At 35.3% G+C, this 26,881-nt stretch overlaps 1 protein-coding gene across 1 annotated transcript in view; it reads right to left on the bottom strand.

Annotated features, from left to right (window-relative positions):
* Positions 1 to 26,881, bottom strand: part of ENTREP2 (endosomal transmembrane epsin interactor 2) — a 129,955-nt gene that overhangs the window by 33,342 nt on the left and 69,732 nt on the right. Inside the window, exons 3-4 of the mRNA XM_082769542.1 lie at positions 20,391 to 20,501; positions 10,151 to 10,282 (exon numbers count right to left, since the gene is read on the bottom strand). Of these exons, the coding sequence (XP_082625668.1) occupies positions 10,151 to 10,282; positions 20,391 to 20,501 (243 nt within the window). The remainder of the gene's footprint in view (positions 1 to 10,150; positions 10,283 to 20,390; positions 20,502 to 26,881) is intronic.

Here is a 26,881-nt window from a genome sequence, read left to right as displayed (position 1 = left end):
TAGCTTTCTCACCTAAGTGAACTGAGAAGCAGTGTCTGCCCAAGAAAAGGAGGTGTGTTGTTTAGGTTAAATGGTGTTATGTGCTGACTGGCTTCTTGTCTTCCATTAGTAGGATTCTTATGAAATACGCTGTTACTGAAGAGAACAGGCTGAACCTTTAAAATGTGGAGGAATCATTGAGATATTTGGAGAAATAAAGGATATAAACGAAAGAAAAAAGACCATAATTAACAAATAATTTGGACAAATTATCATGAAGTGAAGAAATTCTTCGCTCAGAGGGTGGTGAGGCCCTGGCACAGGCTGTCCAGGGAAGTTGTCTCATCCCTGGCAGTGCCCAAGGCCAGGCTGGATGAGGCTTTGGGCAGCCTGGGCTGGTGGGAGGTGTCCCTGCCCATAGCAGGGGATTGGATCTGGGTGGTCTTTAAGGCCACTTCCAACCCAAACCCTTCTGTGACTCTAAGTGCTACCTCAAACAAAAGGCAGAAATTTTGTTTGAAGCACTTCTCGGAATAAACATGGTTTAACTACAGAATTCCACAAAATGTTAGAGAAAAGCTCAAGGACATCAATAGAGGACAAAAAAATCACTGTAAGAGCACTATAGGCCTAAAAAGTGAGTTAAACAAACCTATTTATCACCAACTAAGGTGCTACAAACTGATCTGGCAGATTCTTTTATATATATAATCAACTGGCTTTGAAAAGCTAATTCTGTGTGCATGCTCTTTTCTTCTGCTGCGTTTTCTTCAGCACAATAGCTAAAAACTATCTAGTTAAAACCAAATGCTAATTAACGCTAATACCATAATATGAGTATAGAATAGCCTGTTTTGGTTCTATCTTACATGCCAAAAAGAAGCAAATCTTTCAAACCTTTGCTTGAGATGAACTTGAACATTCCTCCAATGTGAAAATAGTTAGGTCTATTTATAGAGCTAGCAGAAGTATTTCAGCCAAAAATGCCATTTTGTCATTGCACATATATTTCATTTCGTTTTGGCAAGAAACCAAAACTGGAGCTCTCCACCAGGTCTAATATGTAGCTATGTATCATAGAAGTATTTACGTTTGGGAAGGCTGAACAGAAACGGAAGAGAGATTCCTCCCGTCCTCCCTCTTGTATGCACGCATTAATTCTAATTAAGCTGAAATACCTCCCCTTTGGGGTTATGTGCACATGTTAAATTGGACGAGCTTGTGGAATATATTGCTAGTAGTTTGCAGAAAAGCTGAATTTTCTAAACTGGCTGTAAGAAAGTTATTCTGTTCCAAACTTTTAATAACATCAGCATTGTTTTCCCCCTGCCACCAATGAATATTTACACCCACCAAGCAGTTTAGCTACAAGAAAAGCCTACGTGCATCAAAAGCAGTGAGAAGTTAGGTCTTCTAGTGCTTCCAGGTACACAAGCAGGCATTGCTGGCTATACAAATAGAATACGTCTCTCTACAATATGTGTCTTTCATTCTTTGCACGTTTCCAGAATTATGGATAGGTACAATGACTCAGGTGACAGGCTCTGTGAGTGGCAAATGAAAGATCCTAAGGTTCTTTCTAGCTGGAAGCCCTGAGTATCTGAGCAGGCAGAAGAAGCCACAGTTTGTACTGCTGCGTCCCCTCGAGCGCTGCCAACAGTTATGCAAAATCCAATCACACCATAACAAACAAAATGACAGCTTAATATTTTGCAGTGTCATTCTTTTAAAATCCTTAATCATGGCCCTGGAAAGGGATCCTTGATGCCTTTTTTTTGGACATTTTACATGCTATTTGAGCATTCAAAACATGTTTAGTTTTCTTCAATGCAATTGCTTTTAGATGTTAGCTGATGAATGTAAGCTGCCTAAGCTATAATCTTTGCAATTAAGTGTAATTTACAGACTACGTTAGTGACTACATTGCCCCACCAAGAAATGCAGAAAATAACAACGTTGCTATCTCATAAACCTTCAAAAACTCTTAAGTTTGGAGAAAATACACTCAAAGTCAACTTTAAAAAATGCTTTTTCTTTTGCAGTCTATATAATCATCTCTAGTAAATTTGCTTTTATCTTTTGAAAAGAGAGCTAATGAACTGTCAGGCATCCAAAACAGATACCCACCATATTCACCCCAAAAGGTTGCACACAACTCCTTTTGTCCAGGCCCAACATGGAATTTAGCCATTAGGACAAATTTTTATAGGCATTAACACTGAAAATAAATACAATATATTGCAATCTTGTGTCAAGGCCTACTAGGCTTCATTTGGCATCTAAAAAAGCAGGTGAGTTTTCTGTTATCTCAGTCCAACATATGGGTCACGTTATCTCACGTTCACTGCTGGAAGGGAAAGGAACAACCTATTTTCACACTGATGCTGCCAAGGTCTGAGCTAAAAATGGCATCAGCAGTCACTCACATACATGATTTGTTAGACATTATATGCCTACTTACAGGTATCTTTAGGCATTTAAGAAAAGAACTCGCATTGGTAGCTACATTTCACCGAGTATGTTTTCTCTCCTTAATCATACAGAGTACACCTAAATTTTCTCCCACTGTGGATTACAAAGTAGAGAAAGCTACTTCCCTTCAGTGGGAGACAAGTACAAGTACTCTTGTTCACAGAAATTATACTATCCAAAAAACCAAAACAAACTAGAAAAAGTGTTAAAGTTCTGACACTTTGATTAGTCACAGACTGCTTTGCAACAACAGCAAGCAGCAACGTTTATGAACGTAATCTCAGAAAGCAATTGCTGATTGTTCTGACACAATATTCTAGTATCCCAAAGGCAGTTCAAGAGGAAACAAAACACCCAAACAGAACAACAGCAACAAATACAATAAAGCAATACCTTACTGTCATTTATTGTAAAAAATTTACACACATTTCTCATTACTGAATGCCTAGGAAGCAGATGATTCCTCTTAAAAACATCTCTATCAAAAAATGAAATAAGGAGGGAACTGATTTGAATGTTGATGCATAGCATTTTGGTGTAGTTGATATCCACAGGGTCATACATACTTCAGTTGATACAACAGAAAAGAATCCAATATCACAGCTTTGCTAGTAATATGACAGGGCAAAAACCAGACTACAATAAGAAGCAAACACAGAAAAAGTTCTGTAATTTTTAAAGTACGAGTCCTTTTAGAGTTAGTAATCTCCTACTGTGATCAACATGGGAGAAGGCTTTATATTCTACAGATTGAATGACCAAATACAAAAAGCATTCTGAACCAAGGCAGACTCAGAGAAGTTTACTGAAATCCTTTCAGTTATATCTGTGCACTAAGGATTCCTAAGTGGTCTCCATAAGAGAGAATCAGTGAGATCAGACCACACAAAAAACAGCTATGAAACTTCAGTGCCTTACACTGTTAAACCTCTTCCTCTTCCCTTTAACCACCTCTAGGCACACAAAATCTTCAGTCTTTACTGCCACATCTTTACCTTTTTCTCTTTCCATCACCAGTTTGCAAGTGACTGCTAAGATAAGAAAATGGCAGGGATTTTTTGTGATTTGTGAGTGACCAAAGGCAAAGGAAGAGACACTGGCAAAAGTGATTGTCTCTCAAATTTTACCAAAATGAAGATGCAACAGTAGCTAATGATTCAGATAAACTAAAAAAAAGAAAAAAAAAAAACACAAAAAATAAATAAAAAAAAGCAAACTACATGCAGCAGTGCCAGAAGATACATGTATCTATTGCCTTTTTTTTACTGTAGGAAGAAAACCTACATTTTCAAGTCTACTATTTTTCAGAGAAATTGCTACATAAAAATGCAAGTTCTCTAAATCTTAGACTTTGCATAAAGCCTATGGAATACATCAGACTAGGAGTTATATTCCACTACCTGAGTATATTTTTAGATCTGAACTTTGATTTTAAACATTTTTTAATATGTTCTAGTCCAAAAATATAATTTCAGGACATAATTCAGTGAGAATATCATACAAAAAAGAATATTCAGTAACACACTGAAAAAGCAGTTTGCCCTAAGAACTCATTTTCTTTGTTTTCTATTTAACTGCTGGATGATAAGTCAGTCAGATAATATTAAACTGGAACAGGGAAAAAATAGTGATTGATTTATCATTTTGATAACTCAACTGTAGAAACAATCATTTAACAAAGCAATTTAGAACAGCTGTTAACACACACAATTACCCAACAGAAGCAAAGAAAATCTCTTGCTTGAGATAGCATCCAAAAGGAAAAAAAATAGCAATGACATGAGCCCCATATTACTGATGGGAGAGGTGGGGGAACTGAGTCATTGATAATCAAAGAACACTCACAGCAAGTATATTGTTGAAACAGCTGAAATGTTTCCCTTTAAAATGTAATTTGTACCTTCTACCACAACAAATACAAAGTAAAACTGAAATGCAACCAATTTTGCTCCAACTGTGAAGGGTGAATATCTTAGAAAATAAAGTTATAACTGAATTTCTCTCTACTAACTACTGGTTGCCTTCCAGAACCAGATGTAGAGAAATCATTTTAATCAATCACAGCTGCAATCAGGCTGTAATACGTTTAATAATACATGTCTTCAATATTAAGAACAAAACATCAATGCAATTTTTTAGGCTTGGAAGGGAAATACCACTTTACTGACAGCAATCTGCATACAATTCTGGTCAGTAAGTTAGATTTCAAATAACTTTGCTTCCATACATACAATATCTCCAAACTCATAGCAATAAAAAAGCAGTAAGATACACTAACCTTTTGAATGAAGCATTGCACCTTGGCTGTGTACACTTTATTCATCAAATGCATAATACAGCAAGTCATAAGAGACAAAGTTTCATTGAAACTTCCTTTTTATATGCAACTACCTAGGACAAATCACTGTTTTTAGGGGCCTGTCATGAAGCCAAGCGATGCTGATCACACCAAAGGACTATAGCATAAACCCAATATAGTTACATACTTAAGCATAATTTAATTGTTATTTGGGAAAATAACCAACTGCCTTGCTTAATCCATCTCCTTTTAACAAACTATTGCAGAACCTCCATAATTCCCCTTATCTACCCATTAAATACAGAATAAATATCAAGTAAACTCAAACAAGAACCTCTGGATGTCTTCACACCTTGACTCGACTGCAGACTTGGGTAAATATTTTATCAATCCCTTGCCTCTTCATCATATCAGAGCAATGAACAGTACTTTCAATTATGTGCATGAATACCAAGCCAGGGAATTTAACATTCAAAATGCAAATGTATCACACGGACGAAGCACTATTACCACGAAGTACTTGTTCTTTCTGTCAAATATTATATGGGAAGTTATCCAGCTGTGCTGCTTATAGATAATTAAGAACCTGTATTTAAATCTATCTAGCTGTAGAAGGAAACAAAGAACAGCTTTTTGTACCCACTTACTTCTTTTTCTCCATGCTTATTTACAACATTGAAAATAGTATTATTCTTTGTGAACTGAGTTAATCATGCCCACATTACAAAAAATAAGTTGTATAGTACAAGGCCAGTACTGGTTAAGTGTTCTGACCTGTACAGCAGTATTGAACTGGCAACTTTCTATTGAACTTTACAAAACACTCCCATTTTGCTGGCCCAAAAGATCATTTTCCTGTGAAAAGAAAAGGTTCATAGTTTTGGAGGCTCTTCAGTCCCATGAATTTTTGAGAGTTTTGTCAATAAACGATACAAGGAGTAAAAACAGCTTGCCAATGTGTAAGAAGTACCCTTTGTAATCAGTAGTCCTGAACACATGGATCTTAACACCTACACTGATCAAAGGCTAAAACCAGCTTTACTTCTATAATTCTTTGAAGATGATTTCTTTTCTCCTTCATTGACTTCAATTATGGTGCTTCATTTCTTCTACCACTATAACCTGGAAAGAGATAATGAGCAGGAAAGCTTCTTCACCCATGAAATTAGTCTGTATGTACCTCTCTTATTTGTAAATTCGAGGACAACAATTCTTCTAACTGAAATCATAACTTCAGTTGTTCTAGCTGGATATGTTTGAAAAACACTAGGAAAAATAGCTGCTCTAAGACTAGGAAGACAGTCTTCATTTACAAAGAATGAGTTCAGAACCATGAATGAAAATCATTCACGTGCACGTTAAACTATAAATGAAGAAATGGCCAATGCTTCACAAAATCAATTTATGGTATTAAAGTACCATATTGTTACCAATTGTTACTACTTGAGTCTAAAGTATTTACTATATTTTTAGAAAACAGTGCACAGCTGCTTAAAAATAAACTCAAAAATGTCTGTGCTGCTTGGCAAGGAGTTTGTATAACCTTCATCAACGCAGGTATCTACGTTAAAGGCAGTACTGGTGGTTTATTAGGGAGATACTACTGAAAAGCTAAGGTTCCATAAATTAATCAAACAAGTAAACAATAAACAGATTTCAGCCATTCAAAAAAGGCAGCTTTTCAGCTGGGAGGGAAGTTCACAACATATTCACTCATTTTCTAAGCTAGGAACAGAAATATGCATGAAGATGGAAAAATAGGAGTAGACTGTTACACAATTGTTATATATGACTAGTGAATACTTGTTGCTCCACTATTCAACATACGAAGTGAACACTGAATTGCTATATTTTTAATAGATTTTTATACCTACTATTATTATTACCACACCCTGAGCATACTGAGTATTTTCATTTACCTGTTAAATAACTTGAAACAACTCCAGCATTTAAAAAAATCTTATCTTAGAGGAAATTATTTATTCTCCACTGAGCTTTACCCAATTTCAAATAGATTAGAAAGTCTTTTAGCGAAGTCATTTTGGTTCGGTTCAGCAAAATTAAATAGCTTGCATTTTGTCACAACGGGAATCAGAGGAGCATCAAAGAGGATAAGCCTGTTCTCCTAACTTGAAAGAATATTTTAGGAGCCATTCTCCTCTGTCATGAAAGTGAAAGCATGCTTTTCTGAATGGCAAAAATTAAACATATGGTTAGGCTTGGTCAGCAGAAAACGCAGTAAAAATAAATTTGGATTCAAAGACGATGAAACATTCACATGGAAAACTGCAAGAACCCTAAGTTAGATAAATCCCTAATAACGATGCTAATGAATGCAATCAGTACCCTTAAAAAGACTTTTAGTATTTATACTGTACTTGAATTTCAGCAGTTCTGAAAGAGATATTTGTGCTGAAAATAGAGGTGGAAACAGCTTTTCCCTAGCCTGCATAGTCAAAACCCCATGCTACAGATGTACTTAAGTAAAATAGGAAGTAAATATTTATATCGAATCATAATTTAGCATATACGACTACATGTATTCTGGGTTGTGTAAGCTGTTAAAAATAATTAAAAATACCCTACTAAATAATTACAACACCAAAGCAGCATAACATTCTGCTCTTACGTGCAAATATCACGCAGTAATAATACATTACAATGATTCCATCTTCTATGTCTACCTTCATCCTCTCAAAGCAAAAGCTTAAGAAGATCAGCTTTGTTGCTTGCATGCTTTTAGTAAATCCAAGATATTTTCAGTTTAAAAGGAAGGAATCATTTCCACAGACGAAGGCTTGCAGGAAAATTCAGTCTCATACTGAAAGCTTGCACCTAGTTATAGCTCATTCTTATCTAAAATTCAGAATTATGTGATTGTTCTTTGGTAAAATAATATTCAATAGGATAATACCATGTAATTATTGTTATAAGAAAAACTCAATTCCCCAAAATTCTGCTTACAAACCAACAGATGGTCAATATAGACTAACATGCCAGCATTTTATCCTATTCAGTGGTAACACTGTTAATAATAATAATAAAAAAGATCTCATTCGTACCTGTTTAATCTTGAAACAGATTTAGGACTTTGCCTGAGGTACCATCAGCAATGTAATCCAGAGATGCTACCAGTTTTATAACTAGGTCAGCATGCACTTGCTCACATGCAGGCATGCACATGTGTCTATCTACAGATTTACTCTCCTGCATTTTTTCTGGTTTTACTTGAATAAAAGCCAGTTTGCACAGATAACAGATATATAGGATGATAGAGAAACATTCAAAAAAGTCTAGAGAGACTAACAGAGAACAAGATCAGACAGCCAGTATGTGTGCAACTGTTCTGTTCACAATGGAGCTCCTATAATTGCTAGCACCAAAAAAAAAAAAAAAAAAAAGGCAGAGATTACTTTGTGGAAATGAGGTATCCCCCAGATTTAATATAGAGAAAGAGAATAAAACTTACATAGCATTATACATAGAGGTGTATACTCTTAATTCTGGTATTCTACCCTTTCTCTTCCCCAGCACCCCAAATAACAACCACAATTGACCTGTTTGTTCAAAAATGCATTCTCTCAAAATCACACAGTAGTCATTAATAGCAATTAAATTAAGCAAGCATTATCATTGTCAGTTTTCTATTGAATTTGCTGTTGGTTTTTCTTTTCTTTTTTTTTTTCCTCCTTGTGTGCATAGTAGGATGTTGTTCTTAGATTCGCCAGGAATACAGAGCTCTCAAATCCAAAGAGAAAACAAATGTAGAATTAAAACTGAAAAATATTTACGAAACATTATGAGAGAAGTTATTGTCATAATTATCCTCTTAACTGAAAAATTCTGAACATAATTAATGCTGCACTAAGATTATACTCATAGGAACTCCTGGTTTTAATTCAGTCCTTCTGCTAGTGCAAGCAGATGTCACCAGTTCCTTTTTATAAATTCATTCCTTTTAGAAACTTCACCCTGATTTCCAGTATATGTAATTTCTACCCACTTCATATACTGACAACGTCCTCTAAGATAAACAGTTGTTTTCTCTATTGTTAAAGTTGCCTCTGCAGATATATTTACAGCTAGTAAACATATGCTCTATCAATTTTTGTTTTTATAGGATCAACAAGTGAGCTTTTTCTGTAAGATAAGTTTAATGTTTAACGGTTGCAAAAATGTGAAGACTGATCATCTTTCTTGTAAAAGTGAAGGTACTACCTTTCACTTTTCTTTATAACTGCATCACTGAATATAGTCCCGCATTTAGCATTCCAAATGGTAGTAAATTATTATTATTCTTTGACCAGCAACACTAAGTTTTTGCTTCTTTGTCAATTACTAGATCCTGCTACCCAAATGGCTTTTGCCCTCCTGTCATCCTCATTAAAACCTGAGGCAGAGTTCTTACTGACTTTTGGTGCCATACCAATTTATTTTTAACTCCTACCTGATCCTTACTACTTGCTAGATCTTTTTCTTGTCTCTTTTTCTTAATATAGCTGAAGAATATTTAGCTGCTTATTATAACATCTTTTGCAGGACTTATACCTGTCCTGAACTAAAATATATCTTCTAATATCAATATAACTTTGAATTTTCAGGCCTCATTCTATAGTCTAAACCCCTAAGCTCCTTATTATGCTGAGTTTCACCACTTTTTTCCATTGTATTCTACTAACTTCATTAAAATTTATCATCTGAAATTGAGAGCCATATATGCTGACTTAGATCTGTTGATCATTAAAAATACACCTAAAATGAATCAACATCTGTACCTTGGTTTAGGGTTCTTTTCTCTGACCACTTCTTTCATAGATTACTTACTGTTTTCCAAACCAATGTAACACCATGTCTTGCTTGTTTGGTGACAATGCATGAAGAAATATGTATGCAATTACATTGTGATATAATTGAATCACAAAATATTACTATTATTTCCAGTCCATTCTTAAACTGGATAGTTTTAACACAAAACATTATCAGATTTAAATTACTAACAACATTACACAGCAGTATATAAGCATGTTTCCAGCATCATCTCAAATGAACACTTACCATTCTCTTCCAGCTAGAAGATTTTAGCTTTCTTGAACAGTAACAAAAAAGATAACTGTCCCTGTACCTCCTAATATCAATCATAACCAATCATAGCCTCTGTTTCTTAAGTAAGCTCTAACAAAATCATCATGTATACAAATACAGATACTGACAGTGTAACATACAATGTAAACCACAAAACACAGAAGTACTACATTCTGTTGGGTGAAGTTCGATATTTTTTTTCACCTAAGAGCAAACACCAAGAACACCACCCGCTACCCCTTTTACCACCCATTTTTGTCTTCCTATATACTTATTATTTAAAATTAAAATATACGGTTAATTCTTCTCACAACGCACCTTTAGGGTCAACCTCACAACATTACATTCCTGTAGAGGGTTCAGTTTCAGTGTTTCTCCAAGGTTGCTACAACCTGATGTTTGATGCTGCATTTCACAGCAAACACAGACGCCATCACTGTCAAATTTAATCTGGGGAGGAAAAAAAAATATAGCAAGCATAAGTAAACAAAAAACAATTACATTTACACTTTTTGTGACAATAATAACTGGTAAATACCAATTGCTATTCCTTAGCTTATGAGTTTATGATAGTCTCTGAAAGAGAATGTCTTCCCTTGGCTAATAGAAGCTATAAGAACAGGTAAAATACAAAGAGTATACTGAGCAAGAGTGAGTGTTATCTTTTTCAAGAGTCAAAATGAGGCATTGCTTTAAAGAGGCAGTTGAAAGCAGAGTAACTCAACTGAATAAACATAAAATCATACCCGATGGGGAAAGACAAAAACAAGCAAAAACAAAGTCAGAAAAGCACATGACATGATCACAGTCACACACATAACACATACTTACACATACATACAGAAATAATTACCCTAGGAAACATGACATACACTTGAGAAGTGAGAAAACAGCATTAAGAAATAGTGGAGAAAATAAGCAGTAATATCTAAGCTCATGTACTTTAACTTTGGTAAAGGTTTGCTGTCTATTTTCCTAATTTTTGTTTTGAATGCAATAAGCTTTCAAAGACTTTACATTTTAAAAAGCACTAGACATTTTGCTCTTTATAGACTTTCATTAGAGCAGACCTTTTTAAGAATACAGAACCCGATCATTCTTAAAGAATATATATAAACTTTAAAATTCTATGATTTTAAAGAAATTCCATTCTGCTAAATATGAACTTTTAAACTGATTCTGATTTCTACACTAAAAAAAAAAATAAAAGACAAAGAAAGAACAGCATCTACTTTTCTGCTTCCTTCCAACAAAGAGTTTTAAGCCAAAATTTAACTTCATAAATGTTTTCACCTAGCCTGCTATCATGAACTGCCATCACCTTAATTTTCTCAATTCAGCATTTCTATGCTTTCTCCATTCCCATTTTTGCAGCTTATTTGAAGGACTGATAGTGGGACATACCTTACTTCTCCAGGTCATTAGTCGCAATTCAGTCTAGGTTAGTACCAAGAAAAGGAATTCATATCACACGGGAGTCCCTTGACCTATGAGTTTGGCAGATCCCAGGTTTCCATAATCCAATAATCAGTAGTAAGAATGACACCCATGAGAAATTTCCATGGCTCTCCATGTAAAGAATAGATTCAAAGTAGCATTCAGTCATTTGAATCACTCCTGTATTCCTCCAAATAAAGATGGAAGCACAATAGCTGGGTACTAAGAGATCTGAACCACCGTACTACTTACTCTCTTGCAAGGCAAACGCATTTTAAAATTTCCAGACACAAATACTGCAAAAAAATCCTAATGAAAATATATATTTATTGTTCTTAATTCAGGTCATTTTTTATGGTGTTGTCAATTTTCTGAACAAAGAAAATCAAATATAAGCTTTCCCTGTACCTCATATAGACTTGTACATAGAATCATCTCTACACAAGTTTTTCTTGCTGCTCAAGAACTTGAAGAATATTAAAATTGTTCGGGTACTCTTAATAGCTACCTACTTAAACATTTATTTTTTATTGCCATCCCTATCAGACTTATTTAGTACTCTCTGTTTTGATAACCAGCACAGCAGCTGGAAGAACAGAGTCCATTACAAATGAGCAAGCTTTACCAGATGAGATGCAGGTGACTTAATGCTTGCCACATACAGTAATGAAGCCACATTCAGAGCAGAAAGTTGGCTTCAAGTCCTGAGAGTCCTGACTGCCTTCCAGCCAGTATAATTGTTAAAAAGGATTTTAAAAAATCTGAGTATATAAATTAGACCATTCCCCACATATTGGAAAACAGCACTAGAAATATTTCTCTATGGCAACTCACACTGACTGGTCACACCCTGAAACACACACTTTGTAAAACAAATGCAGAAGAAAATATAGTTTGAGTACTTTCATAAAAGTTGTGCTGTTCATTTCCAATCAGCATATAATTTAATTCAGAAATCGGCTTTAAAAATTTCAGGCAGCTTTTTTTTTTTTTCCTCTTCAATTCCTGACAGTTCTTAATACTCTCTTTTTAAAAATCAAAAGACAAGAGTAAAACCCAACTACGGTTTATAATCAGACAACCTCAGCTCCTCAAATCAATGGAAAATACAAAATGTGAAATGCCACTGGGGAGGTCTTGCTCTTGAACCCCTTGGGGACTGTTAGAAATGGTGCCAACTGTTAGATAATTGCTACAACGGAAGTTTGAAACTTGCACCTTTAATTTAGAGCTGCATCAAAGTGAGCAGTCAGAATGCTGCAGCATACCTGCTCCATCAGCACCAGATACACAGCAAATCAATATGGTCTTCAGCTACTAAAAAAGTTTTTATAACAAGGAAAAGGAACTTCAGACAAAGCCACCTACTGCTACAACATTTATTGCTCTGATCCACACTGTCTCTGTTCAAGGAAAGATAGTCACTGGCTTAAGATGAAATCTATTTGATATTTCTGATGTGAAATTCAGATCCCAGGTCTACTTTTAATTCATGTAATGAACTGGCATCACTTTAAAAAAAAGGCTAAAACCAGAAATAGCTGCTTGGTTAAAATCCCTTATCTCTGAGAAATTCTCAATTGACTCTGAAAGATTCTGTAACTTTATGCTGCCTGGTAACTCTCCCTTTAATTCAATTCTTAAACAGAGTTAAGGTTATTGTTTACATGAAAGCTCTTGCAAAACATCAGGAAGTCTTCTTGAAAAATATAGCTTAGTCAAAATACTTTGATTTCAACCAGACTGCAAAACAAAATCCTCTTTCAATACACATACATTTTGGAGAGCTTTTAACAATTTGTCCTACTGCACACCTTTTCCTTCAAGTATGTTTGATGCGACATCTTTGCTAACTTTCGTCCTGTAATGGGGAGCAGTACTGAAGGCTCAGGATGCCATCACATTTGTGCTTAAAGCACTGCAGCAGCTGAAAGCAGTCTTGAGCCCTCTTGCTCCAGACTGCTCATCCCTGCCCTACTCCTGCGTTCACACTTGTGTAGGCAGGACCAGGAATTCATACAGCTACCCTGTGATCTAAACATTGTCAGAACTTTTCTTTTTTGTGAGGGAGTGGCTTATTCTTAGTCCAAGCTAGTCCTCCAATCCCATCCAGTGTGTGGGTTCAGAAACCCATAGAGGCACAAACAATAGCACTACATCAATACAGTGAGGAGAGTTGGGATTCCCTCTTCCAGCTGCAGGGCTGCTGTTTGCTAGCCTCAGACACAATTACATTAGCAACTACCGGCAGTGCCTCCAAACCTGTGTTCTTGCCCCTCTCTTTGCTGTGTTTAAATCTTTTTTTTTTTCTTTTGTTTTTTTTTTTTGAGCTGGCAGAAATCAAGAATAAAGCACCATTCACTCCACCCCATGTACACAGCCCCCACCAGTTATCCTACATATGCTTGTGTTCCACTTCCCAATACTTACCTGTGTTAGCAAGCATAACGTCAGTAATCTGTGTATTTTGTGTACTTTCATGCCTGGGACAGTTGCACAGTACACCCTCATCCAAACCATATGCAAAATTTCAAACATCAGCCTGAGCTGCCAACGTACAGGAATTGTCTTTTAAGTTTATTTAATCTTGCCAAAAATCAGTACAGCTACTTCAAAAGTGACCAAAAACATTAAAATCTGATTTTTACATTGAAGAGGATCAGAAAAAATAAAGGATCCTCCAGCAACGTAGAGAACTTCAGACGTATTAAGGTAACATACTGGTGAGCGTGTGGACAGAAAATCCCCTATACCACAATATCGTAAAAAAAATGTGCATAGACAAGACCTTTTTCATGTATCAATTCATCAAATTCTGTCTACGTATTAAAGGTGTTTTAACAAAGAAATTCTGAGTGCACATGCACTCATGACACTCAGGATGGTGTCATAAGAACAGCATGACAAAAATTCAAAACACAATATAAGAGTTCAAAGTTGAAAACACTACAGTTAACTGCAAGAAAGCCATGCTGGTATGATTATGGGAAGAAACTTGTGAAATGTGTTCATCTGATTCGTGTCAGTATGGAACAATGCTAGGGCCACAGGGTATGATGAATGTGACCTTCTGTCTTACATACCCTTGTATAACCACAAGTCTAAGAAAACCAGAGTGGTTAATGTATATAGTTCTTGTATCTTGCAAAGGAATGTTTTTGCAATTCGTGTCAATAGAGAGCTTGAAGGGAAATGTATTTGTAGGCTTTTCCTTGAAGTCTCTGATATCTGGGGGGGGGGTTTCAGAATAACTGCTAACTATTATGACTGTTGCATGGGACACTATGCAAGTCTCTGACATCTGGCCAGGAGATTAAGGAGAAGGGGAAAGCTGAAGAATGACTAAAAGACAAAGCTTGCAGGGGATGCTGCACAAGTCTCCAACATACAGCCAAGTTGGACAAAGGAGAAGGACAACAGAGAGGAAGACTATGAGCCTTCAGCACGAGAGACCCCCAGACACCCCCAGAGGGACCACTGGAGACTGATACGCATGCTCCAGTAGGAGGGTTTGGATTCCGAAAACTAATTATAATAACCCTGTGGTTTTTTTTAGAAGTAGTAATGAATATATATATTAGCCTAGGAGCATAAAAATCAGCTGCTTGATGTAACTGGTGTGCGTCTTGGTGGAGCAGAGACTCCTGGCACACCCAGCGCTGTTTGCTTACCTCTATTCGCTTAATAAATTGTAAACTTTGATTGTAACCCTATTTGGGACTTAGCCATTTATAACAAACTTTTGATCTTTGTAGCAGCTTATGCAAAGAGAAGAAGGATCCATTAAGGGAGAAAAGCGAGAGTTAGGGAAATATCAGGAGAAAAATCTGATAGGTGCCTAAGAATGAAAAACCCACAACCACGAGTATATATTTTGATGGGTTTTTAAGAACTATTTTTAAATATGCACAGATTTGAACATAGCTACAGCACAAAATGAAATACAAAGAAACGTCAGTTCTGGAACTGGCCTATGCCATTCATCTTGTATCGAGTTGTGCTTCCTTTGTTTTTCCGTTCTCCATTTATTCCAATTAAACATAATTCAGGGGAAAAGGAGCCTTCCTGTCTATGTTTCTAGAACCACAAGCCAATTTCAGCATGTATAACTGAAAAATACATTATAAGCAACATCTCCATAAAAAGATAGGCACTATTACTACTTTTCTGAATCATAAGCAAAACTAAGTTTGATTCAAACTAGAACATTTATTTTTTTAAATGACTAAGTGACTTACAATATGGCAGGTGCACCAAATAAAGACAAATAAAGACTAAGAAATAAAACCAGCAAAATTCTCTTGTGCCACTGTAGATCATAAATTAAAATATACAAACTGCTATACCCTATCACACTGAACATAATTTTTAGAGATAAATATTTGAAAGAGAATTTTGTAGGACAGAAATGTTGTTTCTCATACACACTTTAATGAACAGCTTGAGTGTGTAACTGCTCTGTACACATCCTGCTTCCACTGACTTACAGCAGCAGCTTGAGGTTTTCACTGTAGTTTTTACAGCTAATCATGGGTCAAAAAGTCGTTAGGTTTTTGTAACAAGACATCGAAGCTACATGTATTTTTTTGTCCTGCAGTGTTGAATGTTGCTGAGCTGCGGGATAAAGATCACAAATACTAAATTCACAGATTTTATGTTCAAAATGCTAACATACTGTGAGCACATTTTTCATCTTCACACAAAACTATGCATTATGGAACCTACAACAAATCCCCAATGTTTACAGCAAAACAAGACACTTCTCTCATTCCTTTTCCTTCATACAACTACTCCACATGTGAAATGCTTCTGAATTTAAACACCTTGATACAGGAGATTGTATTATCACATTTTTAAAGCTATCCACACATTCCCCAAAATGTGACAAAAATTCCTTTTGAAAAAAATCAGCATCAATGGGTTTGACAGAAACATTAAAGTTCACACAGAAAGAAGAGCAACTATTTGTCTCATGCACTGAAACTGCAGTACTTCCCAGTACATTTTCCGGACAAGGACGAAATTTATTTTATTGTTTTGTTACTTCCTCGTTGGTTCTCTTTTAGGGTAATGATTCTGAATTTGACTTTTGTAGCGTACTGTGCTTGGAAATCCATTCACAGATTTCTGTCTGGTACATTTTACAAAGGACATTAACTTCACCTCAGAAAAACATGTCTACAAAAGTTGAATTTTCTCTCAAAGAGCTGCGTCACTCTAGATTTGTATCCTAGAAGGCAGCCACAGGATTCAGAGTTATGGTAATGTACACTCAGTCACACAGTGCAGGAATTAACATGAAATACAAGCTTAGGACAAGCTGCTAAAAATGGTATTTTTCCTTTTTGAGTGACAAACGTTAATAACTACACATGCTCAACACAAAATATTACCAAATTCTAAGTCAAATTCTGCCTTTAATCATAAAGCAGTGGTGTTCATTAGCGTCTCTCTCCCTGTGGGTGGTCTTTAAGAAGAGAACACCAGAATTTCTTACATATGAACATTTCAACACTGTGATACAATTCACGTGCAAGTCCACAAACTGACTGAAATACGACTTTTGCTAAGGAAAATCTAAGTAAGGCATGGGCAGAAGAAACTCTCTATATTGAAACAACTGAGATATGATGAACAGTCACAGTGAAATTAGCTGCCCTCATCAGCAACTAGACCATACAGTGCAAAGCTAGTTAGCATTTCATCATGTTCTCAACTTTGAAATGTGCAGTTTGAACATTTGTTTTATCTTATTTTGCTAGCTCAGCATTCCACCAGTCCAGAGGAAAATCTATAGCAGGAATGAAAAGCTGACGGAAGTACAAACAAAAAGTAACCATTCCATTTTTAATTTAGTAGCTGAGTGCACCAGCTTTGGAAAAAATGCAAAGGACTATTTGCAAAATGCTTGCTTGAGTGATAATATTCCATTAGCCTGGAGAAAGAAACAAAGGTTTCCCTTGAATTCTGCCACAAGGGTACATGTGGGGCCTTCTGATGAAGTCCTTATGTGCCCACCCACTACACCTCTTAATCCCAGAATCCCTACCCAAAGGCAAAGCCTGCTTCCACTTTCGAACTGTCTCTCTGCTTGCCCACTGAAAGCACTTGTTTGATACCACTCCTTTCCCTGACTGCCTATTAGCACAGGACAAGGGAAGGCAAAATAAATGAGGGAAGAGACAGGAAAACACACAGTAGAAAATCCCAAGGCTACTTGAAAATTCAGATCAAATAATGAAAACCACTGAATCTAGAATGTTTTGAAATAGTATTAAATTTCAAAGTGGAAATCATCGCATATAACTAGAACACAATTCTTTCAAAAAGGCTGAAAAAAAAGAAAAACAACTGTATCTGAAATAAATTTAGTCATTTTTGTTTCTATCAATGATCCGAGAATTCAGCTGTTTGCACAGCTCAGTCACTGCTTACTTCTACAGCAGCAAGTTTCATATAGAGGCTATGATCCTGACCAGATTTCAGTCAGAGACACAGGGTTCACAAGCAGAACAGAGAGTACTAAAGAGAACATTTAAAAGACTAAAGACTTGCTATTTACTCTTTTTTTTTTTTTTTTTTTTCCCCCTCAGTTGTGAGCATTTACCCACTGGCTGGAGCTACTGCCTTCTTTTGTTTACAAATGTGCTAATTAAGCAGAACTTATTTCAATTTTCTGTCCTTGCAATGCCGCTTTGTTGATTCTCATTAACCCAATTTTATTCCATAAAGGATGTTGACACATACTACACGTTGCAAATGCCTATTCATCTCAAAAAATAGCATGTAATTCTCTCTCTCTCCATCATCTCAGATCTCCTGTGCTGTATCTTGAATTAAAACACGTCAGGCAAGAGGGTAAAGTTTTGATATGTATGCCCTAGAAAAAAATCTTGCACTAAAGAAATGAAATAGTGCAACAGCATCTCCTTCAAGCTGATAATAAACAAATACTTCATGCATTCTCTTTATGTACAATGAACTCTCACATTGATCTGAATGGTAGCTGTCCTATGGTTAAGTGTATGCCCCTTAAATGCTTGGATGGAAAACGACTCTGTCACTGGAAGCCTCTTCAAGAAACAAACTGCAATGAGCAGAAGAATCCTGTTCTTCAGGAATTAGCAATAAAAGTAACAACATCCAAATTCAACACAGAGGACTAATCAATTTTTCATAATAAAGGAAGTAATTATCACAGCATTTTGCTCCTTTTCCCCAAACACTCACCTGTACTTGAATACTTCTGAAGTGCTATAATTAAAATATAATTTAGAAATTAAATGGTGATAGGCTTGGAATCATCACCAAACAGCACCTTATCACTGAACGCCATTGAATACATTCCAACCTGCTTTGTTTTGAAGACTTGTGCATTTAACTTGTTAGCTGGTGTGCATGGTCAGTGTGCTGCCACAGCTGGACCAACCAGCAGTCCGAGAGAGTCAGAGTCATACCTAGCCCTGCTTGTAGACAGCTGCCTAAAAGAACTAGAAAAGTACACATACATGTATAGAAGGAGCAGGACCCTTGCCTGCATGCACTAAGCCACAACAGCACAAACAGCACTCTCCTTGATATGTGCATTCCTCTCCATCTAGTATGGGATTTGCTCTTTGAAGTCTATTCACACAACTTACTGGACATCTGTCAAACCCATGTCGGCTTGGAGTTGAAAGATTCTACACAAGTTCAGATGGACCCCTTCAGCCAAAAAAAAAAGGTTACTTTTATATAAATACACACACACACACACACACACACATATATATATGGCTGCACCCATCTGGTTCTGCAATGCCTTTACCCTAAGCACAGCTGGAAATCACAAACACCATAGAAAGCTTCACTCCTTTATGGAGTTGCAGACATTTTGAAAAAAGGATGGGTGACAGGAACACGAAACACAGGCTTAAACACTGACTAAACAAGATGTAAGCGTGTGACAGGTTACACCCAAATGACTTCCTGTTCTGCCTTTTTCACATGCCTTTCTAAGTATTTGCTGAAATTGTGTATATATATATATATATATATTTTTTTTTTTACTTACTTTTATTAAATACATTGTGTTCAAATGGATGCCTGAAGGATTGTGTTAGACAGAAAGAAAGGGGAAAACAATGGCTGAAGAAAAAAAAAAAAGAGGTACAAAAGCATTTTGTGGAGATATTAGAGGTGAAAATTACTTTTCTCTTTATCATTCAAATCAACTTTTTGGGGCGTGCCCAAAGGACACGGCCAATACAGGCAAATGCTCACATATCACTAATACTTAATGAATTCTGTGAATGCGGACTCATGCAGTTTAGATAATGCGATTGGTCTACTGTCAGCTAGATTACACTAAAAAGAGCACTGATGCATGTCCATAAACATTCTTGAGCTCATTTGTCATTCTTACAACTTAATACCATTTGTTTCCCAATTTATGACAAAGAAAGTAATCATTGTTTTACTATTTACTTTAAATTAGAGATTTCCAGCAGGAGTTTAGTTCTATAGATTTGTTTGTGAGTTGAAATCTGAAACTATTTTAGAGTTCAACATATATGCATGCTCCTCCTAAAAGACAAACATAAAGAACTTAGGTATACTATACCTTTTTAACAATTCAGAGCATGCCGTATCATTGTAAATTTTTGTTTTTATTCTGTATTTTATTTAACATACATTTGCTTTAGAAATTATAAAAGAATTGCTTTAGGTTGGCCTAAAAAAATGTATGCATACTAAAAAATTACTATCAGCACTTCTATGAAATACATTGGCTGTCGAAGTAGACACTGGATGAAATCCTGACACTGCTAACATCAAATGGTAATCACTGCACTTTGCTGCTTTGATGTGGTCTGTGTTTCACCTAGTCTGTTTCCAACATAATACTAAGAAGCAAGTCTTTGAGGTGACACGATATTGTAAATATGCCAGCACTTTAATTCTCAAACTTTTCCCAACACGATTTATCAAGGGCTATACATGGCTCTGTGAAACACATACTGTTTGGAAATTGAAGCAATATATGTATAAAATGCAAACAAATGAAAAAATCTATTGCCCTTTTTTAGCAGTTTTTTTATTATTATTTTTTTTATTATTATTTTTTTTGTTTATTACTCACCAACTGACATCCTTCCAGGGACTTTACCAGCTGAGCGTTCTGACACGAGAGAATGGAACCAGCCAAGTTCAGCATTACGCACACTGCAGACAGCAGCATGAAAAAGGTTATCTGGAAAAAATAAAACGAAACGAAAACAAACAAACAAAAAAGCCTATTGATTATTCAACTGCAGGAGGGAAGCAGAAAAAAAAATAATTATTTATACGTTCAAGAACTTCCATCCTGGCATACAATTACATGGATGATTACATGGATTTTATATAATCTGAAGAAGAAAGTAGAATATTACTTAATCTTAAAACATCCTGATTCTCATACAAAAAGAAACACCAATAGCAAAAGTAGATTTGACTATCACTTATTTTCCTTCAGCCACTTCAAAATAATCCATTTATCTCCCACATTTGTCACATATCATGAAGATTTATTTTTATTAATTAACATGGTTTGCAAAAAATATTGTTATAATCAAAAGTAGTCTTAAACCAATTTAATTCCTTTTTGATGAGAAAATGAATATCTTAAAGGGGAAAAGGATCCGTGAATATCATAAATCATGAGTTTGTGCAAACTGGAAAAAAAAGTAAGATTCTCAATATGTAAGTACTTGTTTTTTAAACAACTACAATTTAAACAACATCTACCATATCAACTACCCATTGCGTTAATGACTCCTTCCCCCTCTTTTCAAGATATGTGAAAACAATCATTAACTTGATTGCACGAGCTTAACTATCATTTTATTGCTTTAAACATAAAAAATGCTAGCCCAGTATGAGCAGACATAAACCTCAGTATGTGGGGAACTCAATATGTAGGGAAATTGAAAGGCATAAACAGGAAGAGGACAAGAACAAATGTACTCAGTACGGGGCCTTCTTAAATATTCAGTGCTCACATTGCCATATAACACTTAGACTCCTATTGAGTTATCTGAAATTAGCAAAAATAAATCTGTTAGGAGTTTTGTGGTTTGATTTTGTTTTTCTCTGTGCACATATCCATAGTTTTACAAGCGTTCTGATCTGTTCTCACAAGATGTTAGTATCCAACAAATGCATGTGCTACCTTTGGCAGTCTTTGACCCAAAACGGTTGGATTTTTTTCAGTGTTTTTCAAGTGAAGAACACAAAACTCAAATCATTTCCCTCTTCAGCAACTTAAGTCCTACTTAACAGGATAATTCACAATTAATGCTCTTAAGGGTTGATGAAGTTATATCTTCACTGCATATTTTGAATGAAAACAAGATTTACTTCAAGCACTTCATCTTATTTTTACAATCGAGTACTCTTATACTATGTGCATGAAAAAGAATCTGTGGCAAATCAGTGTCAAAGACAAAGCTTTTAGAATACAATACATATTGCCACCATATAATAATGGGCAACTAGATAACATCCGTCTCTGCATATACACTGTGACATACACAGAGAAACATTCATCCCGCATTAGTAACATAAAATTTGCAGTAGTGAATACCTTGAAGACTCAAAATTTAAATATCATCTTATTTTATATTTTTTGTACTTTTAATCATTGTAACCCATTAGTTTTATTCACTTTTGCTACTACAGGCAAGAAAATAATATCCATGATAGAGCGACAGTTGTAAAAACATTTAGCTTACAAACACACCAAGAACAATTCTTTACTCATCTCAGTTCTCCTGTTTTAGAGGCTGTTACCCTAACAGAAATTCAGCTTTCTAAATGATTTTCACTGCAAGAACTATGTTCTTTCTCTTTAACCCAAATACGAAAGTACTACCAGTGCTCATTTTTCAAAATTAAACAAAAAGAATGCATCATTAATACAGAGCTTTGTACATCTCAAGTTTAGTAAAAGGCGGTATTCTCAACATAGTAATTAAAAAACTAGTTTAAAACTGACTTCTCTCCTTTGTCTGCTGATGTACAATTCTGTGGATTCTCTGTTTTCTGTACTATATGCATTCATATTGATTTTTCTGTTCAGGTTGATTTTTACAGTTTTACAGCATATCTCAAGGATAAAGTACCATTTTATCTAGACTTTCCTTAAAAAGTATCTTGATTTTTGATTTCCATTCTGATTTTTTTCTTCTTATGCTTGGTCACACAATGGTAACCACAGGAAGTAAATATGAAAGTAGGCTAGAACCTTCAATTAGATACTTGATCATTTATATCTGAGCAACAGGTAAAGCTAATCTAGGTCACAGAAAATAGCTCTTAATAATGAATAAGTACTTGTTATTACTATGTGCCCTGCTATGACACATACATGAATAGCAAAATAACTTAGTAAGTTCCCTTAATATAAGTATTCCTAATATTTAATCATCTTTTAGATTGAAAGCAAACAGCTATCATTTAGAGTACCGTAAATCTGGACTTAACTCAAAGGCTTTAGTTTCTGATAATACTGATCAACTGGTACTGCAAGGCTATTAGGCACCAAGAACATTTTGGCAAAATAAAAATATATAGGCTTTGTTTCACCTATGCTACTAATCTTCTCTGCTATTTGGTAGTAAAATAGAAGAAAAGAGGTAATAACAGCAAACTATTAATGGCAAACTTCTAGATCCTTGTGATAAGCTTTTAACTGCAATTAATGTGCTTTTGAAATAAATACATACTTGTGTCTCCCAGAAGTATTCCCCTAAAATCTGTTTTCTGACTATTCAGCTTATTTATTTATATACACAGGGTACTTGGTCTAGGCCAACTATAAATTGCTTTGAACAGTTCATGGAACTTTTAATAAAAGCAGGATATATATATATATTTTTTTTAATATTATTTTTTATGTTGCCAGTATTTCAGATGCTAGCCTCATACTACAAGTTCTCCTGGAAAACAAACAAACAAACAAACAAAAACACATTATTGATTACATCATATTCCTCTTATAAACTATACACAAGTTCCTGAAAATTGACATCTTTGAATAAGTCCTGACTGCCTTTCAGGGAACAGTGGCCAGGTGTGAAAATGGACACTTCTGTAATTAAAAAAAAAAAAAAAAGAAAGAAAAAAAAAAAAGAAAAAGAGAGAGAGAAAGTAAGAAAAGAAAACTTCAGATACCTTTGCTCTGAGACGTGCAGTTCAGATAAAGCTTTTGCATTTTATCAACCAGCAAAGTAACAAAAGGTGAACATCCTCTAACTTTATATTGATTGACTTGGGTAGGATCATAGGAAAATGAAAAATACATGGTGTGAGACTAAGACTGATGAAATCCAGTCCTTTTACTACACATATAAATTCCAGATAAAGTCATCAGGACTGTGTATAATTCCCCCCCAAAAGACTTTAATCTCTACATTACTGTTTGAAGGACAGAAGTCATGTTACCAGTTTTTGTTGCCAGCTGTGTATTCTTCCAAGCATCACAGCTGATATAATAAGGTTTATAACCTGCATCAGGTTTTCCTAGAGTATTTTCTCCATATCAGCATTCATTAACAATGAAAACCCTACTGGCATTTCCGACGTGACCTCGTCCTCTTGTCGCATGCAAAGATGAGAGGAGGATCCAGAACTGAGCCAAAACCACGCAACAAGCTCTTCTCCTTTCTGCTCTTCACTGCAAGTCTCCCATTATGTACAGAAGTCGCATTAGACCATGACCAGATTAGAGCCATTGATGAAATGGTCACATACCAAACCCCGGAGCTCTCTCTCGCACCAGTCTTCGCTGGTTTGCAGTTTCATGCCTCGCTTCTCAATATCCCGGACTAGGCATTACAAAAGCTGGGCTGGCCATACAGTTAGAAAATTTTGACATCCTGTGCAAGGCTTTTGCAACTATCTTGCCTGCTCTAGAGGACAAAGAGCCTATTGAAAGCTATTTAAGTATTTCTGATACTCTTTCTCAAAGGTTCTCAAACAGCAGCAAAGCTTTGGACTGACAGAAGAGGACACTCCTGACCTGACATGCTATTATCACAGCTTTTAAGGTGAAGTTCACAGCCACACTGGGAGCAACGAGAGAGAAAAGGAGGCATAAAAATATCAATTACAACCTTAACAGACATCAAGAAGTACAGTGTGCTCGATGTTTTTATCATGAATCATTCTTTTCTGATATTAGCACAAGTACAGCAGTAAAGACAAAAATACCTGCAACCCCTTGAAGGAACAGTTGTCATGAATTATGATGGAAAGTCAACACTATGTTACGCAACGCTTGAGATGAAGTCAGATATGCATTTTTCATTAAATTAAAATTCACGCGTCTAATTTCCACACTTAAATTTTCTGAAGTTAAACAAAAACGTGAAATAACTGGGATTGATTTGAACTTTATTAGACTAAATTTATTCAGTTTCTGCTGACATATATAGATATATTGTAGCTATTATCCTCCACTGCTGTAAAAATGAAAAAAATACAGCTCAATGTTTAAGGAAAAATAATTGGATTAAATACCTTATCAAATGTTACTCAGAAGAACTGTGGGAGAAGTGACTGAAATACTACAGAATAGACCTAATCATGCTATCCTAACAGGCTACTATTTAATTTGGGACTTCACTGATAAGGGAATTGCTATGACAATATTCACATGAGCTTCAGTATTACCCATGTAGCAACTTGGTGAATAAACAAAAAAGAGAGAATTTTGTAACAGAATTCTTTCCAGATTCATTAAACCTTCCTTCTTATCTAAAAAAATTACATAACAAAATTACACAAAATTCATTTGATTGATCTTTATAATGTTTCAATAAATCAAAAAGAAAAAAACCACACAAGACATAGGGAGTTCTAATGCACCTGCAACAAAACCAATATTAAATCAAACCAAAACTCCTTTAACAAGTTGCCTCTATTAACACCACATAAATAAACTAATAACATAGAGTACACCTCATGATTGGGAAGAAGAGAAAATGCATTTTAGTACTTTTTCAAATCCTGAAAATACAAATCTGTCTTCACAAATTAAAGCCTATAAAAATGTCACCTTGAACACTGAATACAGACAGCACTGTCCCTTCCACCTTTCTTCAGCAGCCTGGGTATGACAGACCATGTCAGTCTGCCTTCTTCTTCCCCTCCTCTCCACCCACTTTTTTTCTTTAAACTTGGCAAACTTATGTATGAACTTGGAAAACGTATCAATTAAACTATAATAAATATATGCATTTCTCTGTAAATTCACTTTTAACACTCCCTTCTCAGTAAACAACTAGGATTACTAGATAGGATGAGCCCAATCAGAAGAAGAAAAGGTTTAATTACCACAGGTACTCTGATAAGCCTTAATTGTTTCTGCATTACCAACCTGATGAAAAGTATTTCACTAAACACTGTAAGGGATACTCTAAGATAGGCATTAGCTAAAGAAAACAATTTAAAATTTGGCATGGAATTATCCCACTTAATTATTCCAGAAATTGGCTTTATTGGCTTTAATTGTATCATATGTTTCTGAAAACTGCTTAAAATACAAATATACCCAGTGTATCAAGAATGAGCTTTTAAGCACTGCAGTTCTAATGTGCACATTTAATTAAATACTCCACTGTACATGTCTGCACAGAACGAAAATTCAGTTCCTACTGTGCCTTTTCAAGGGATAACCTACAATGTGTTAAGACCACAATAACTTCCATACTGAAAGAATAAAACATATTTAACCCCTAACATTAACAGGTCATATTATCTTTCCACTATAACGGAAGTTATTTTAAGTCCTATTGTTAGTAAAATCTGTACAGGCATCACCAACTACAAATAAATAACATGGAAATCATTAAGACTAAGAGAGCCCAAGTACACTGAAAAAGTTCAAAAAACAGCATGGTTATCACTTCTTTTTCCTATTCTGATCACTCATTCTTTTTTCATGTTTCTAAACACTATTTTTGATAACTGATTAAAAATTATATAAAGTGCAATTCTGAAAATTTATTCACTGGATTATACTAAAAATTAGGAAACAACTTTTGCCAACATCCCTTTCCAGTCACATTGCAGCAGAATTTTCTGTAATGCTCTCAACGTTCTGAATAGAACACAAGTTTAAGAATGCATGTTAATTTAACAATGGAAATGTCTTTATTTACACAATTATTTTACAAACTGCATGTGCCATTAGAACATTTCTCCTCTCACTGTCTGCATTCTGCCTTCTATTTTACATTACTGACTAGGATCAGTAGGTTCAACTTCCTCCCAGACCGCCTCACTGGGAACAGGAGTGCCAGAGTTTGTGACAACTATTTACATTTGTTAGTTTGAACAACAAAACATGATAAATTAATCTGAAAGACAGTTGTATTTCCCCCAAACTAACACAACTGTGACACTAACGCATAGCTTAAATTGGCTTCAAAATGGTTGTCAATCATAATGCAAAAACCAAGCGCTTAAGATTATATTATGCTTTACAACGGTATTGAATACTCAGGGCATTCTCTGTCAACAATATTCTAAACATGTTACAAGTAGGATGTTGCTTTAAATTCTTATTCTTTGCATAATTAGCGAGAA

This window comes from Aythya marila (assembly GCF_965140915.1).
Source record: "Aythya marila genome assembly, chromosome: 11".
NCBI lineage: Eukaryota > Metazoa > Chordata > Aves > Anseriformes > Anatidae > Aythya > Aythya marila.
Note: the sequence above shows the minus strand (reverse complement) of the source record. Positions and strands in the feature narration are given on the sequence as shown.